This window comes from Pinus tabuliformis, chromosome Q (genome assembly GCF_031772625.1).
Source record: "Pinus tabuliformis cultivar Carrire ecotype Pingquan chromosome Q, CPIR1, whole genome shotgun sequence".
NCBI lineage: Eukaryota > Viridiplantae > Streptophyta > Pinopsida > Pinales > Pinaceae > Pinus > Pinus tabuliformis.
This window is the reverse complement of record NC_142296.1, coordinates 915,692,495-915,710,606: the sequence shown is the minus strand read 5'-3', so window position 1 is coordinate 915,710,606 and position 18,112 is coordinate 915,692,495. Positions and strand designations below refer to the sequence as shown.

The window sequence follows — 18,112 nt, the reverse complement described above, 5'->3', positions numbered from 1 at the left end:
TTCTTTAAATATTTTTATGTCATTACATTTTATCTTTTTTTTTTTCATTTAAAAATAGATTTCTAACTACAAAATTCATCAACTATATTTTTCATTATTAAAAACATTTATTTATATACCCTTTTAATTCTTTATTATTCCCTGTCGCGGCAGGGTATATAACGCATTCGGTAAATTGAATTTCGAATACTGTCCAGTTGACCAAAAAATTAATCGCTTATGTGTAATGTTAACATTATAAAAAAAAATTTAATTTTTTATTATTATTTTTAATTTAATTTTTTTAGCTTCTAATTGGATAATTGGCTTCAAATCTTATTCTCCCATGATGGTTTCCGTTGCCGATGGGTTTGATGTGTACTCTGAATCGTACTCTAGCATCCTTTCTATTAGTTACATCTCCAATGAAATATCCTTTCGATTAATTACGCCCGCAATGAATCGTACTCTGGTTTAGCTACGTAAATATATCCTTTTCTACATCCTGTCCGGTTTTAGATAAACCTTGCAGTGAGCCTTCTTTTCAGGGCAGAAAAAGCGTAATATTACTTCCAGTGAGCCTTCTTGTGTAGTTCTCCATACATGCATCCACGCTTTGAATAATCACGCGTTTCGATTGACCAATTATTAATCATGCCTCTGCCATTCCTTCACACTCAAGATATCACATCAACATCAGATGCATTGTCCAGACTTATTCATCTGTGTTGACCGACCATTCTGATTCTGCGGTTTCTACACATTATTCTTTGCTTAATAAGCAAGGTTTATATCCCACACTTGCTATATATATCAACGCCTGTGTTCATTCCCCTCTTATCTCATTTGCGAAGCATTAAACTATTGCAACTGTGTACAAACCATTATGTGCATTTTCTTGGACTGTCATCAAATTCAGTTATGTTTCTAATCATTCGAAAAGATGGGTCACAAGAAACATGAGCACCACCATCAGAAGGAAATGGAAAGCAAGAACGTTGCCTCCGGGATTCCTTACTCTGGCACAACGAGTAAGTTTAATGAATCAAAATACGAGAGGGCAAGGAAAGACGAGAATCATCATAAGCGTATGGAACATTTGGGGGAAATGGGAGCAGCCGCTGCCAGAGCGTTTGCAATGGTACTGTATATATCCTTTATTCATAAGTCCAAATTTTCATTCAATTATATCCTTTATTCAAAAGTCCAAATTTCCATTCAATTATATGTACTATCAAGTAATTATATTGACTCCATATAAAATATTGCAAATTTTCATTCAATTATATTGACTCCATATAAAATATTGCAAATTTTCATTCAATTATATGTACTATCAAGTAATATAATTACTCAATATAAAATATTGGGCTTTTTTTCTCTAAAAGAAAGTCCAAATTTTTATTGCGCTTTTTTTCTCCTGAAAAAAGTCCAAATTTTCATATCCAAATGTCGAGTAAAGTATAGTTTAGTTTTTTCTCCTGAAAAAAGTCCAAATTTTCATATCCAAATGTCGAGTAAAGTATAGTTTAGGTCCACCGCGATGTTAATCGTATCTAGTCAAATCAACTCATGGAATATGTATCGTTGTATTGTTTCTTGTTTAGGTAAAATGTCATGGCCTTCATAGACAAGTAAGTCAAAACCGAAATAATCTTTCTGGTCATGGAAATTGTAAATAATAATTTACGATTTGTTAATAAAATATTTTTATTTATTTGTATTGTTTCTTGTTTAGGTAAAATGTCATGGCCTTCATAGACAAGTAAGTCAAAACCGAAATAATCTTTCTGGTCATGGAAATTGTAAATAATAATTTACGATTTGTTAATAAAATATTTTATTTGTTAGTATAATGCCCCTAGCTAATGAAGCACACCTATGTATATAATAAATAAGTAAAAAAAATTGTCAAATCAACTCAAATTTTCTGGTAATCAATATCTAGTCATATTTTTCTGGTAATCAATATCAACTTACACTTACACTTTGACATGTTTGAATATATATGAGTGGGGGACATGTTTGCTTGGCATTAATCTAAGTTAGGAAGGAAAATGCAATGTGGTATTTTGATATTATGTGGATTGCAGATTTAGATTAAATTATTTGTTGCTTTTTAATACTTGATATAATTATATTTTAATATGATAGGTTGAGAAATTATACAAATATAATTATTCAAATATGTAATAATAGTTAATTGGGGAAATCGATTTCGAAATTGTTAATTAATGCAAATTTTAATAATAGTTCAATAATAAAGTTTTTTTATTATTAATTTTTTTTTGTAAGATAGTAATATTGCATATTTTAAATTGCAAATTTTAATAAAATATGAATTTAATTTTCTGAAAAACATTAGAAACATTTAAATAATGCAAATTTAAAATTACAGTTTTCTAATCTTTATCAAAGAGACCAGTTGAAGTCTTTTTGCATAAAAATATTGTTAAGATTATTACATATATCATATATATAGGTGATGAAGGAACCACATATAACGCTGATGGGATAGCAATAAAAATATTGTTAAGATTGTTACATATATCATATATATAGGTGGTGAAGAAACCACATATACTTAGTCGCCATCAAAGACGTTATTTTTTACACCACCTTAAGTTGTCATCATAGACATTATTTTTAGCACCACCTACAATAGTTTAGAGCATATATATTGGACATTGCAATTTGTGAGTTGTAAGAACTTATGGACTAGTTTAATCAAACTTTACATCACTTTGGTAGAGATAATTACTGTACATGAGATTCTCTAGCAAAATAAGTTAATTTCCATTATATCTTTATTGTTTTTACTTTAATTTAATTATATTTATAGTTTTTACTTTGCTTTGCTTTAATTATATTATATTTAAACTAATCTCTGGTTAAATCTAAAAATTCAATATACTTTTCAAAATTCAATAATTAAACTAAATGACAAAAAACACTAACTATAAAATTTTATTTCTATTATATTTAAATTAATTTAACTATCCATTACGATCTACTAATCTTGTTTCTTTCTTTCATTCCATTCCGCATAGAGCACAAACATATTCACCTTATTCACATTATAACTACAGTCCTGGTTCACATATTCATATTATAACTACAGTCCTGGTTCACCTTTAAAAGCATTTTATAGGTTTACATGAATACCCTCATAATATCTCGAACAGTTAAAATTTAGTTTTACATTATGATCTCACGTACAGTTAAAACTTAGGACCTAACCTCTAGCTTGTTTTCTTGTTTCTATCATTAACCATCGCAGATGTAACTAAATTGAAACTTAATCTGGAGATTTGGACGTGACATGTGTTTCCCATCAGAGGACCCAGCGAAACTTCAAGAAGATCGTGTCCCCAACATAGTTGGGGACATTTTTACTGAGTCATGGAACCATTTGGCAGATGGGATCCACCATAGTGCAAGTGGATGAAATGTTTTTGATTTAAGGCAGTATTCACGAATACTCTATGCGTTGAACATGAATGGGGACCAATCTTCACAGACGACAAATGAAGAAATCACACCCATATGCTTTGCCTTACGTGCCCTCCTCGAGTTTAAAAATCTGGAACAGTCGGTCAGAATAATTATATGGTTATAAAATTGTTATGTGAAACGGGTTCAAAATTAGAAAGTTCCAACTCGAATTGGTAAGCGTGCGGTATACCTATTGGTGGATGAATCGCATTGTTAATTATTGAAGGCAAGAAAATACCCGACGTGCATTGATATACTGGCATTAAAAATCCCCTTGGATCAGGAGCGCTGGACGGGTTCCTTGAAGCCAAAGAAAGAGGAGAAGTCAAGACGAGCATGAGCATGGCTGAGATACAGGTGGAGGTAGAGGCGGAGACGGAGGACAACCCTACGAAAGTACTGATATGTGTGAATCAATCATCCATAAAAGGATATCCCCATCCATCTCTGAGCAGCGTTGATGCATTTGAGTGGACACTGAAAAAACTTGTTAAGAAATCATGCAGGCACCTCTTCAAACTCTGCTTCCTCCATGTAGAAGTAAAAGATGAAGATGGTATGTATGTTCATCAAGCTTAGTGGGTATGATTTTCTCAATTATTTTATGACTACCCACTAGCTTGGGATTGCGGCTTTAGTTCTATTTTACTGCTGGCAGATCTATTTTTAGATACGCCCTATTTGAATTTGTTCCCTTTCTGGTACGGAGGAGGATTGAAGATGGGGAAAATTTAATTGAACTACTCTTCGCAAGATTCTTGGAAAAAATTCCTGGTAGGGTAGAAGATAATCATAGTGTGCTTAATGTATTTGCTAGTGGGAAGAATTATAATTCACATATCTGTCTTTTCTCATATTTTTGAACTGGCAGATTATTATTACTGAATGTTGAAGAGAGGTTTATTATAAAATATATTACCGTGGATGAACTATATTGGTTGGTTTGAAAAGTCGAACAAATAAAATTGATGCAATTAATCCCAAAACATATTTATTATATACTACTGTAATTATGTGAGACCTTATTTCCTCTCCCTGAATGATTACCATATTATAGGCATTGTACTGTTGTCTGAAACATCCCAGGCATTGTACTGTTGTCTGAAACATCCCAGGGATTGATCTCACGATTAATGGATGGTCCATACCACCTGCTAACGATTAGAATAGACCCCTTCCATTCGTTTATTTTTCTTAATTATAATTGTTTAGTATGGAGTACTTGTTTACATGTTCTTCAGTTTATTTGGATGACTTTATCCTAGGCTGGTAGATAACTTCGAGAGAGACAGGAGCAAGGGTACATCATGCCCTCTACTACTGCCGTGCCTGACCCTTGTCTTGGAGGATCATAAGCCTCCTGAGGTTGGTGATGATTGGAACTTGGAAGTTGGAACCCCTGGCTGAAGATGCTCCTGATATGACTTGTTGGGGCATGCTCCTGATATGATTTGTTGGGGCCCCACCCCGAACGATCACGATGATCCCCCTCCTGATGCGAGGATTGTTGTTTGGTATATAGTCGAGGCTTTGTGGCAGCTGGGACATGTTTATTTTTGATAATTGTGGTTATTTGCTCTCAGGAGTTTTTGAGTTTTGTTTATTTTTGCTACTGCTATTTGTGGATGTCTGTTACAGTGATGTACATTGTAAATATTGTTCTAGTAGAGTCATCAAAGGAGGCTTTTATGTCGTTTTTTCTTCTTCTTTGGATGGGTTTTATCGCCCTTTGGAAATGCTTTGCAGGTCTCTCTGCCTGCTGATCAATATAGGCTTTAGCTTTGACCAGAAAAATGTACCTTGATTTGTGTATCCTGTAGATAGAGCATTATAATACCTTGCAACCAACATGTTGAGTGATTTGAGCCTGAAGATTACCATAGTTAGCTATAATTGTAGTTAGTGTTGGTTTCGATTCATTAATGATACCTTTGTCATTTGGCCACAGGGCGGATCGACCCTTAAGTCATTCTTTGACCATCTGAGTAGCTTATCTCCCTGCATCTAATTCACTGTGGAAACTTGGAACATAATAATTCGCTTCCACCTGTGGATGTTCTAGTCATTTGACAACCCAATGACTCCCTTTCCCGCAAAGCCCTTCGAAAAAGGTAATAGATATCTCGAAGCCCAATCCCACCACAATTTGGCTCAAAAATCTGTGGTTCTTAAAACTCTTTAGAGCCATTTAATTTTCTGTCCCTCAATACCTAGATAACGAAAGATGCATCCTCTCTATTGCCTTCCAGGCCGATGGGTATTCTGTTTCAACTTTCCCAAATAATAGAGCTTGCCATTCCATTTAGAAAAAGGTAATAGATATCTCGCTGCCCAACCCCACCACCATTTGGCTCAAAAATCTGTGGTTCTTAAAACTCTTTAGGGCCATTTAATTTTCTGAACTATTGCCCTCTAGGCCGATGGGTATTCTGTTTCCCAAATAATAGAGCTTGCCATTCCATCTTCCATCCAAGAACCAAGATCCGCCTTCACACTTCTTCTCCCTGGTATCAAATTTCACATTCTTACCTTCATGGAACCGCTGGTCATATTTCCAAGATTATAGCCCAGAAAAATATCAAAACTCTGTTCAAAACTCATAAAACCTTAAAGCAATTATTTAGAAGCATGAAAGACAAATCTGACCCTTTGCTTTCTCAAGGTGTTTACCGGATTGCTTGTTCTTGTGGACAATCCTACATCAGCCAAATTGGCTGATCCATCCAAACCGGCAAAGAACCTATCACTGATACTTTTCATAATTACCTCACTAAATCTGTTATTGTTGTGCATTCCCATAATACCAAACACCTTATCTACTTCAATCAAATTAAAATCTTATCGCAAACTCTCTACTACTCATCACTCATCATGTATCATTAGGGAAGCTCTTAAAATTGAAAAACACCCCAGCAATATTAATCATTAAGACAGTCACAAACTTAGTGATTCTTGGAAAACAAATAACCATTGTCTTAGTCAATAACCTTCCTTCTCTCTCCCACCTCCCTGTAATTCTTGGCCTCTACTAGTTTACTCCTTTATATTTTTTTCTTTATGGATTTGGTCTTCCATATCTGTTTTTACCCTCTAGAATCTTCTCTAATTGGACTTGCTTATTACCTTTCTCTTCAAACCTCCCCCATTAATGCAATTTTCCCCTTTATTCGCTTTATTTACTATGTGTTTTATTCATTTTTAATTGCATATATTTTTCCATCTTAAAAAATTCTCTTTTTTCATCATTGCTCGTTTATCCCAGTGTTGTTAAAATCCCGATAAAATCGCGATTTTTTCAAAAAATCGCGATTTTATCCATAACCCGATCAAATCGCGATTTTTATCCATAAAAATCGCCAATTTTTTTTATACCCGATTTTTTCGAAAAAATCGGGATTTTTTGTGAAAAAATCCCTACTGGCGCGGGCAGCGGGCTTTTATATGCAAAAATCGATTTTTTTTTTATTCATTTGGCTGTCCGCGCGGAGGACATCAGTGAAAGCAGTGACATTTTCTCGCAAGAGCGGCAGAGGAAATCAATAGGATTAGAGTCTTAGACTTTCATTTTATTGTATATGACATTATGACATGATGAGATACATTATCATATTTTTTGTTGATATTTTGAGGCTGAGTTGGGACTCAGGACTTACTATTCAGGACATGATTCAATGTTATGTGTGATTTTAGCGCTAGAAATGATATTCAACATCTTATATATTAGTTTTTTTATCATATTTATGTGTCAATGTATTTATTTTATGTTGTAGATGGTTTAGATATTAAAAAAATTGAAAAAAAAATGAAAAAAATGAATATTTTTGTGCCAAACGATTTTTTCCGCTTTTTTCCCGATTTTTACGATTTTTTCCGCTTTTTTCCCGGCGCCGAATAAATCCCAATCGCGATTTTAACAACATTGGTTTATCCCTTCTCTTATTAATGTCATTTATTAATATCTCTTAAGTAAATACTTATGGATTTAATAATATAATCTTATTAAGTTATATTTCATGATTTCACCCTTTCTATATTCCTCTAATTCATTCTCATTGACCAGGTCCAATTTGCAGTACTCAAATACTTTAATTATCATAACGTACCTAATTCATCCATTTATTTATTTAGGTGATTTATTATTTATCTATTGCAGATGTATTCGGAACTTTATCAATTTAAATTTACTTTGTCCTCAAGTTAACCACCTTCTATTGTTATTATTATTGGTTATTATTTTTTGTTAACTCAATCCTCTTTTTATAGCTTGAATTACTATCATCCAATGGCTAACTTCCTCCAAATCTATTTATTCTAATAAATCACTCTTGTCCCTTCAAATCTATTTATTCTAACGAATCACTCTTGTCTCTCTCACAAAAGCTTCATTTAGAGCTCTTGATGATGGGTGGACCACCTGTCTACTCTAAACATTTGGACATTTTAAAATCCAACACAGTTTATTTCCAAAATAGCTATTATAAGAATGTTTTAGTGAGTTTTGATCCTATCATAATCTGGCAAGAATGCAACCAATGCCTTTGTCATCACAGGTGGTGCTTATAAACCAAGATCACTTTGTCAATATCAATGGACATAGTAATAAGTGTTTCTCTTGTGACAAGTCTAGGGATTGCAGGATATAATCATTCTCCCATGTACCCTGGGTTTTCAAAATGTGGAATGCAGCTCTTTAGTAAGTTATGTATAGGTGATCTGTGTATTCTTGTTCTGAGGCAGTAATTTCAGCTCTTAGAAGAATTGCATGTCTTTTTTCACATAAAGTAGTAAAAAATGAAAAACAATGGAGCGAAAAAATTGGTTCAAGCCAAAAAGAGTGGGCATGGGGCAGGGTTGGATTAGGAGAAAAGAGGGATTTGTTTTGGAAATATACCTGTTTAAACACCACTGCAGAAATACTAAGAGGCATTTAAATCAACATCCCCATCATAGCTTATGCAGATAAAGAGAATGTCTGAATCAATGGATTGAAGCCTGAAAGTGATCTCCTGCTCCTAATTTGAGCGCAAATGGTAAATATTATGTGGATTCAAATGATTGTTGGCATGTAATCAGATCCATTAGGTTTTTAAACCAAGTTAAAGCTCATTTAGAGGTCAGCTCATAAGATCCAATCATAATTGGCCTTGTAATATTTTATGAAAATACAACGCTTATATAACATCAATAGAAGTTCCGATTTGGGTTATCATTACTTCCTTGTGTACTGTCTTTTCAGATATGATTTTGAATTTTGGCTTTGTGTGAGTGTGCATGTTTTGTATTATATTTTGGTTTCTTGCTAAATCTGTCTTATTTTTCTAAAAATGTCTGATTTTTGCTAAATCTGATCTAAACCCTGGCGATGCCTCTAAGTGCCCAACATTTTGGGGGCGTTTTTTGGTTCTGGAACTCAATCCTTCATTAATGCTAGTGGATTGGTTGAGTACTTTTGGTGGTTTAGTGCAGAATTCAAACTGGTCAAAAAGGCTTTGACTCAGAGTTTAGAGCAATTGCACTAGTTAGGGGTTGAGTGGTTGGGATGCTACTGGAAGTTTGACTCTATTTTGTACTTCCTACCAGTGGGATCAAAAGATTGTAAGCCTTACAAAGGGAGTAACTATGAACAACCCTCAATTGTCAACGAGTTTTTCTTAGATCCTTCACTACATATGACTACTTGCGGTGAAGTGAAGAAAGAGAGTGTTGAAAAAGAGAGCAGCGCATAGATGAAGGGCTCAATGAAGGATATGAACTCTTCCTCAAAATGGTTATGAGCTGCTGCTCTTTGAAGACAATGAGCAGCCCTTTCAATGGACATGAAATGGGACACTCCAACAATTGAAGCTTGAGTGATGGGGCCAATACCTGTAAATGGTGGCAAGTGGAATTCTTAGAATATCCTCTAGGAATATGATTGGATTATTGACTATGAAGACTCTACATTGTTCGAAGAGGATGAAGAGGGTGGCGATGAAGAAGAAACCCATAATTCATAATGCACTCCTTCAACAATGGGCATCAATATGATGACTTCCTACAAAGGGTGCCCTAACATTCCAACAATGCAAGAGTTTAGAATACTTGTTGATACCACCAGAGTTCCAACGTTTAGTGGGATGATGAAAGGTGCCAATCACCTCTCTGATCTATAATCTTTATGGGAAGTTTGTGAAGTGATTAACAAGTATCAAATGTGTGGAATTTCAAGATTTTGATAAGAGATGGAAACTTGTCTTGGTATCAAAAGCTTTAACAACAAAGTATTATAAGAGTATGGGAAGATGTCCAAAGTATGTAATTTTAATGAAGCATATTATCTTTATCATGATACTGGACCATCGACATTCTAAGATCTTGAAAATATTAAAATAGAAAGGAGCAAGTTTATTTAGGAACATGATTATGGAAGATTTGTTGGCCAAGTTGTAATTGATATTATTAGAATTGGGTTGTTCATTGAACTAGTAGAGCCCAAAAATGTGAAGCAGACCAGAACTTGAAAAATTGGACCAAAAAACTCGTTGACCAAAAAATACATAAATATTTAAATTTTGAAAAAAAAATACATAAATATTCACGTGCATCCATATATGAATCCAAACCATTATACACAAATATGCAAAGTTGATCATATATATAGCAAGCAAGGATGCATATAACCAAAATAGCACCGAGTGCAATCTATCTTTGTGTTAGAATTTTGGGCACTAGACTTAATGCGCACACACACACGCACCAGATAACAACTTCCTATTAACTTTATACAACTAATGAACTGAAACACACTAATGTGCCTAACCATAAACAAATTTTGCACAATGGAACTTATAAAACCAACAATTAGATCATATCTAAGTCACTTAAATAATTTTATTATTTATCCTTAGTACTTTGGCTTAATAGTCCACAATGATCAATTCACTTTAATTATTGTACTTTTCCTAAGTTAGACTTAGGAAAGAAGTCATAAATACCTACTCCACCAAGCAAGCACCTAAAGAGGCAATCAACCATCTTTTACATGCTAAGACACCAATCTCATGTAGAATACCCTATGAAGCTACCAAGAATTTCACATTGAGGAAGGCAGTCTTTAGTTTCATTTGATGTATCCTCCACTCCATCTCTGAAGCAATAGATATGATCGCCCTAATAGATGCATATTTGGCGACATGGGCAAGTATGTAGTTGCGATCCCGAGGAGATTTAGGATGGAGGATTGTAGACTGATGTCGACGCTGATGAACACCAACCCGAAGACGCTGAGTTCTTTTGAGGGTGAGTTGGTGAATCCCACATTGTATAGGCAACTAATTGGGTCCTTGATGTATCTGGTCAAAACTAGGGAAAATATTTGTTTTGTTGTGAACACACTTAGCGAGTTCATGGTGGAGCCGAGACAATCGAGACAAGTTCATTAGGTGTCAATGAAGCATGTGTTGAGATACTTGCAAATTACAGTGGACCTTGGACTAAGATATGCTACAGTTAGTGGAGTATAGTTGATAGGGTACACATATTCTAATTGGGCAGGGAGTGTTGTGGACAGGAAATCCACATGTGGATGTTATTTTAGCTTGGGATCAACCATAATCTCATGGTGTAGTAGGAAGTGAGCTAAGTACATGTCAGTGAGCCAGTTGAGTTGTGAGGTCATATGGCTTCGCAAGATGCTCATAGGGTTATTTGGTCTTGAGTTGGGGCCCATAGTGTTTCATTGTGATAATTAGAGTTTTTATTTTTATTTTTTTCTATGTGGTACACAGACCCCAAAGATCAGTGGCTGCTACGTCCAGAGAACATTTGTACCCGACAAATCCACGACGAAGGGATCACTTCCTTCTGGCTAAACCATGGAGCTTGACCATGAGGGTGTCGAGAGAATTGAACCCATGACCTCTCAATAGCAAAGGTGCTCTAACGACAGGGACTTAACCAATTGAGTTAACCCTCGGGGCTTTGTGATAATCAGAGTTGCATTAAGCTCTCTGAAAATCTTGTGTTTCAGGTTCAAACATATAAAGATTAGATATCACTTCATTAGAGACAAGATTCAGAGAGGAGCTGTGAAATTGTAGTACATTTTCACAAAGGTGTAGATAGTAGATATTCTCACCAAGCCTCTAGTGAAAGGGAAGTTTGTGTTTTATAGGGACAAGCTAGGGGTGGTGAAGAATTCGTTTCTTTCTAGGAGGGAGGGTTGAAGTTCGTGTAGCTTTGGAAGGGCTTCTACATGAGCATGTAGAAGATGGTTGATTGCCTCTTCAGGTGCTTGCTTGGTGGAGTAGGTGATTTATGACTTCTTCCTAAGTCTAACTTAGGAAAAGTACAATAATTAAAGTCAGTTAATCATTGTGGACTATTAAACCAAAGTACTAAGGATAATTAATAAAATTATTTAAGTGACTTAGATATAATCTCAACTATTGATCTCATGTGAGGGGAGATCTAATTTCTATTAGTTTCTTTTTAGCACAGATTTAGATTTAGTGCCCAATAAAATATGCTTAGAACATAAATTAAAACTCAGATTTGATTTTTTTATACATCACACACATTGGGTTCCTAAATTTATGTGCACAACAGAAGCAAAAACAACAGTGAAAGCAAACACATAAATAGTAGTGAAACAATTTTACCTTGGAAACCTCAAAAACCAACAAACTTGGGCTCTGTTTAGCTTTTAAAAATGGTGATTATAGCAAGGAAATTTTCCTAGAAAGTTACAACAGCAGAAAACTCAATCTTTTCCCTATACGACTCTGCCTAAAATAGCTTACATGGCTTAGATAAATCACTATACAACCCAATAAATTCACCCTGTTCGGCCCCACAAATTTGTGGTTGTATGGCATGATATTTTTGTTGTAAAATGTAACTAGGTTCAGTCTTCATAATGACATGATCTTTGTAAATAATGAAACAAAAGAAATAAAATTATTTTTGTATGCCTTGCTTCATGGGTTTCATGAGCAAGAGGTTTATTTGTTAGTGGCTCCCATTGAGAGCCTTAGGATTTATTATTGAGTCAAAGAGTCAATGTCATGTATGAAGAAGCTCTTCTTGAGCATGAGTCAATGTATATAAGTCTATAAATATGTCTAGTTAGCCCTCCAACGACAAGCACTTTCCATCCTCTTCAAAGTCGGCCTCCAAATTGTGTGGAAAGCTCATGTCGGCTTACATTAATAGACACATCCATTCATACTATTGTGTCGGCGTAATATGTGGGACAAATTACTATATATACCCAACTAGGATCTTCGCATAATTCACGGTGATGGAGATGAACGACTTTGACATGATATTAGGGCAGGATTTCTTGAAGGGCAATAAGGCAATTATTGTCCAGTTCTGCAATGAGATTATGCTGATTGGAGGCTCGCAAAATTGGACTTTGCCTACTCATAAGCAAATGAAGGAAGTCAAGGTGCAGCATGTTTCTGCACTAAGTTTGGAGAAGGCTGTAGAGCCTCTAACTTGCACCTAATTATCTATCATTACCTACAGCTTTTCCTCACTTATCCCTCTCTTTTGCCCTATTTTCCTCATAAACCTATCCAGATCATTACATTTGACGTCTTTAAGCATGATTGGTTAACTTTGCTAATGTTTGACTGTTTGTCTAGATTTTTGACATATGCACAGAGATTCCGCAGCTGTCTGGCAATTCCGCAGCCATTCAGCAATTCCGCAGCTATCTAGTCATTCCGCAGCCTTTTCATTGATCTCTATGTTCCACGTGTCATTTTGAAAAACGAATCACATGGGCACGTGGGAATGAAAGTGTTAAAGGTTCCTATGCTATTGGTTCGGTCAGCAACGCCACGCACACCTCCGGTCAACGTGGATCAAACTTCGGTCAACAAAGCCAGCTCAAATGGTGCTGCGTGAGCTGATAGGTCACGTCACTCCAGATGGCGATTCCTCCACGCTATGCAGGTTATGGGAGACAGGATCCAACCTTGGATTCAACCTCCATGACGACCGTACCCTCCAGATAACACACGGACCTGTTTACGTGTTGCTGTACCATTTAATTAGCATGACTGTCAGTTAATTTCTAGTTTCATGTTTTACGCAGTAGGCAGTTGTTCATACGCCTATAAAATCCAGCGTCTGCGCATGCTTAAGGATTAGTTTTTAGTTGCTTTGTTTATGTAATTGCTACAATTTTAGTGTATACAGAAACTCTGTTTTGAAGCTGCTGTTTCAGCGCTTTTTACTGTAATTTCTGCATATGAGTTAATAGAAGACTGTGCTGTTTTGACTCCTTCAAGTAGCTGATCTTTCCTTGGGTTTTGTGGATGGAGGGCTCCCATTCATAACAACCTTTGTACAGTAAATTTACCTTTATGTTCTTGCCATTTCCTTCTTTTGAATTCAACAATTTTCCTTTTCTTTAATACATGTACAGTTTTGATTTACTTTCACTGTCATCTCATTTCCAGCATTTACTTTAACTGATCAGGATTGTTTTCTGCAGGTGTTAACCCGGGATTGTGTGTCTTTGTTGTATTTGCTTTATCTCTAATGGTATTTTCAGTTGTCATATTCATAGTTGCTGCCTTTATTCTATTTTTCTAGCTTGATTTCTAGTTTAGTTTCTCAAGTTGTATGCTAACATATTGATGGTCTCCTTATCATAAGTTGTTCATCTTTAGGAGATCAGAATACTAATAAATCACAGCTTGCTTTGAGTAGTTTTTGACTTATATCACTAACTCTTTCTTCACTTGTTACACATTACAATGTATGTTGGAAGCAGAATGTTGGAGAGAGGCACAGTGGTGTTATAATTTGTCATCTTAGAGCTTGATTACTTTTTAGACTTATATCTAACTACTTCTTAATCGTGTTTCACATAGTACTATATGTTGGAAGCAGAGTGTTAGGAAGAGATGAGCATTATAATTGGTCTTTAAAGTGGTTTTTCTTACCTTTTTATTGCAGCAACATGAGTAGTGACTAGTGCCATTAGAAAGTGGTTTTTATGCTTTGCTTTCAGTTTCATTTCAAGTTATTTCTTTCAAGCTCTTTCTTTGCAAGTTTAGAAGGTAGTTAGAAACCACCGGTTACACACACTCACTCATTTAGAAACCACCATACACACACAAATCACTCATTTGTTTATAAAATCATCACTCCATCTTAGGAAGTTAAATTGACCACAACACCCCCAAACGACAAAAAGATCTAAGAGGTTACTTAAGTATATACTGTACACCTTCACTTCATCAGCTTACGAGCCCCGGGTTGACAATTTATGATAGCAATTTAGACAACACTAAATTGACTAAACAAAGGCTATGCGGGTGTCAGATGTAGAGACATGCGACAATCATCAAGGAGGTTGATAGCGATGATGGAGTGGGGACGCTTGTTCCAACTGAAATTTCTGATGTGCTGGCCAAGTATGCATATTTGATGCCCGATGAGCTACCGAAGAAACTTCCACCAAGGCATGCGGTGGACCATAGCATTGAGCTAGAGCTAGGGAAGCAACCTCCGATAAAACCTCCTTATCGGTTGTTAGGACCGAAGTTGGAGGAATTGAAACAATAGCTGAAAGAGTTGACTGATGTAGGTTTCATAAGGTCTTCAAGGTCCCCATATGGTGCTCCAGTATTGTTCCAGCAGAAGAAAGACACAAACGAGCTACGGATGTGCTGTGATTATCGTGCTCTTAACAAGCAGATGATAAAGAACAGGTATCCTTTGCCATTAGCTGCAGATTGCTTCGATAAGCTTGCGAAAGCCCGAGTGTTTTCCAAGCTAGACTTGAGGCATGGGTACTATCAGGTGCGGATAGCGGAAGGAGACGAGAGGAAGACCGCGATTGTGACAAGGTATGGAAGTTTTGAATTCCTTGTTATGCCATTTGGGTTGTGCAATGCTCCTGCCACATTTTGCACTTTGATGAATGATGTACTACGTCCATATTTGGATTCGTTCGTAGTAGTATACTTGGATGACATCGTGGTGTACAATGATAACATGGAGGATCATAAGAAACACTTGGCTTTGGTGTTTGAGGCACTGAAGAAGAGTCAGTTGTACTTGAAGAAGTCGAAGTGTATGTTTGCCCAGACCGAGATTCCGTTCCTTGGGCACATTGTGGGCCAAGGGCACATACAGATGGAGCCAAGCAAAGTGAAGGCGATAGAGGATTGGGCCGAACCGAAGAATGTCCATGATATGAGGGTGTTTTTGGGGATGACCAACTACCAGCGGAAGTTTGTAGAGGGGTACTCCAAAGTGACCTCGTCATTGACAGACCTTTTGAAGAAGGATAAGCGATGGAATTGGACGGAGAAATGTTGTATGGCATTTGAAGACTTGAAGAAGAGGATGGTTTCAGCACCAATACTGAAGTTGCTTGACTTCGAGAGACCGTTTGAGGTACACACAGATGCTTTGAATTTTGCGATAGGAGGAGTTCTTATGCAGGATGGGCATCCAATGGCGTATGAGAGTCAGAAGTTGCAAGACAGGGAACGAAGGTATTTGGTTCATGAGAAGGAGATGACTGCAATCATCCACTGTTTACAGGTATGGAGGCATTACTTGATTGGGAAGCCTTTTGTTGTCAAGACTGACAACGTTGCAACGAGTTATTTTGCATCACAACTGAAGCTATCAGCGAAGCAAGCTCGTTGGCAAGACTTCTTGGCAGAGTTCGACATGACTATTGAGTACAGGCCGGGTAGACTCAATGCAGTTGCAGATGCCCTCAACAGGAAGGGACAATTAACCGCACTTGAGGAAGAAGACCTGGCATCATGAAGTAGGAGTCGGGTACAGATGACTGAGGAGATGCAAAATAATCTCAAAGCGAGCACTGACACTGATACCCAGGCGCAGAACATTATGAAGCAGATAAAGGAGGGGAAGACACGAAAGTTTTTTCTCCGAGATGGACTCTTATTATTTGGGAACCGACTTTATATTCTGAAGACATTTGGACTTAGGAGACACCTTTTGAAGGAGTGCCACGATTCTCCGTGGGTTGGCCACCCAGGGCAACATCGTTCTTTGGCATTGTTGGAGAGAGGGTTCTTTTGGGAGAAGATGAGGGAGGATGTAGAGGAGTATGTGCACACATGTATTATTTGTCAGCAGGACAAATCGGACACCCAGAGGCAGGGAGGATTGTTACAGCCTTTACCGATTCCGGAGAGACCATGGATGAGTGTTTCGATGGACTTCATTACTCAGTTACTGCAGGTGCAGGGGTATAATGGGATTATGGTCATGGTTGATCGTTTTTCCAAGTATGCCGTCTTCATTCCAACGAAGATACCTTGTGGAGCCGAGAAGACTGCAGAGTTGTTCTTCAAGAACATAGTGAAGTATTGGGGAATGCCATTGAGCATTGTGTTGGACCGAGATCCGCATTTTATAGGCAGATTTTGGACCACATTGTTCAAGTTAGTCAGGACATATTTGTTGATGAGTTTGAGTTACCATCCGCAGACAGATGGGTAGACTGAGCGAATTAACGCATTGCTGGAGGACTACTTGAGACATTATGTGATGGCTGATTAGAAGAATTGGCCTGAGCTCTTGGATGTAGCTCAGTTTAGCTACAACATGCAGAAGAGTTCTGCAATAGGGTATAGTCCATTTGAGTTGGTGAATGGACAGTTGCCAGTTGCTCCTCATACCGTATTGACGAGAGGTTTCTCGAGGAGTCCTCATGCGAAGAGGTTTATGACAGCATGGGAGGAGACCTTGGAGTTGGCACGGTTGCGCTTGCATGAGGCTGCAAGGAGGATGAAGAAATGGGCAGATAAGGATAGGCGGGATGCACACTTCAGTGTGGGAGATATGGTTTTTCTTAGGATTACTGGAGATCAGTTTCAGCCATCGAAAAGGATTTTGAGATCTTTGACGAGGAAGTATGAGGGGCCATTTCGAGTGAAGAAGCAAGTGGGAGAAGTTGCATATGAGTTGGAGCTTCCGAACCACATGCGTTCGAAACATCTTGTTTTCCATATCAGTCAGTTGAAGAAGTGTCAACTTGATGCAGAACATCCCGACAGGACAGAGCCACCGAGAGGGCCAGCCATGATTGTTGACAGACCAAACCTTGTTTTGGAGAAGATCCTGGATCTTCGAACGACAGGTCTTGGAGTAACATGCGACGGGAATTCCTCATTAGATGGAAGGATGCACCGAAGGAGGATAGCTGGGAGATGGAGGACTCACTGTGGAGGTGGAAGAAGAAGATTGCGAAGTATGACAGGAAGCTACGGAGGATAGCTGGATTGTCGAGGACGACAATGACTTCTGGTGGGGGAGGATGTAAGGTCCCCGGGGTCATCATCGCACATTGGCGAGTCGGGCGCGCACGGTGGACGTGTTTAACCGACGAGTTGAGGATGAGTCTCCAGAGCGTGCAATGGGCGAGACGAGTCGGTTGCACAAAATCGATGAGTTGATGACGAGCATGCCCGACCGACGAGCCGGTTCAATCGAACGAAACAAGGACACACCCATGCAACGAGTTGGAAGAAACAACTAAGTGTGGGCGAGCACGTTAGTGAGTTATAGGGGTGAGCGACCAAAAGTATGGGCGCCCCTACACTTGGGCCGACGGGTTAAAAATATGCTAAGTGTTAAAATACATGGGTCG

General features: G+C 37.3%; 1 protein-coding gene across 1 annotated transcript in view; it reads left to right on the top strand.

The window, feature by feature from the left end:
• The first annotated feature begins 3,577 nt into the window (after positions 1-3,577).
• Positions 3,578-18,112, top strand: part of LOC149222444 (universal stress protein A-like protein) — a 149,624-nt gene continuing 135,089 nt past the window's right edge. Inside the window, exon 1 of the mRNA XM_089385448.1 lies at positions 3,578-4,030. Coding sequence (XP_089241574.1) covers positions 3,811-4,030 — 220 coding nt within the window. The 5' untranslated portion in view covers positions 3,578-3,810. The remainder of the gene's footprint in view (positions 4,031-18,112) is intronic.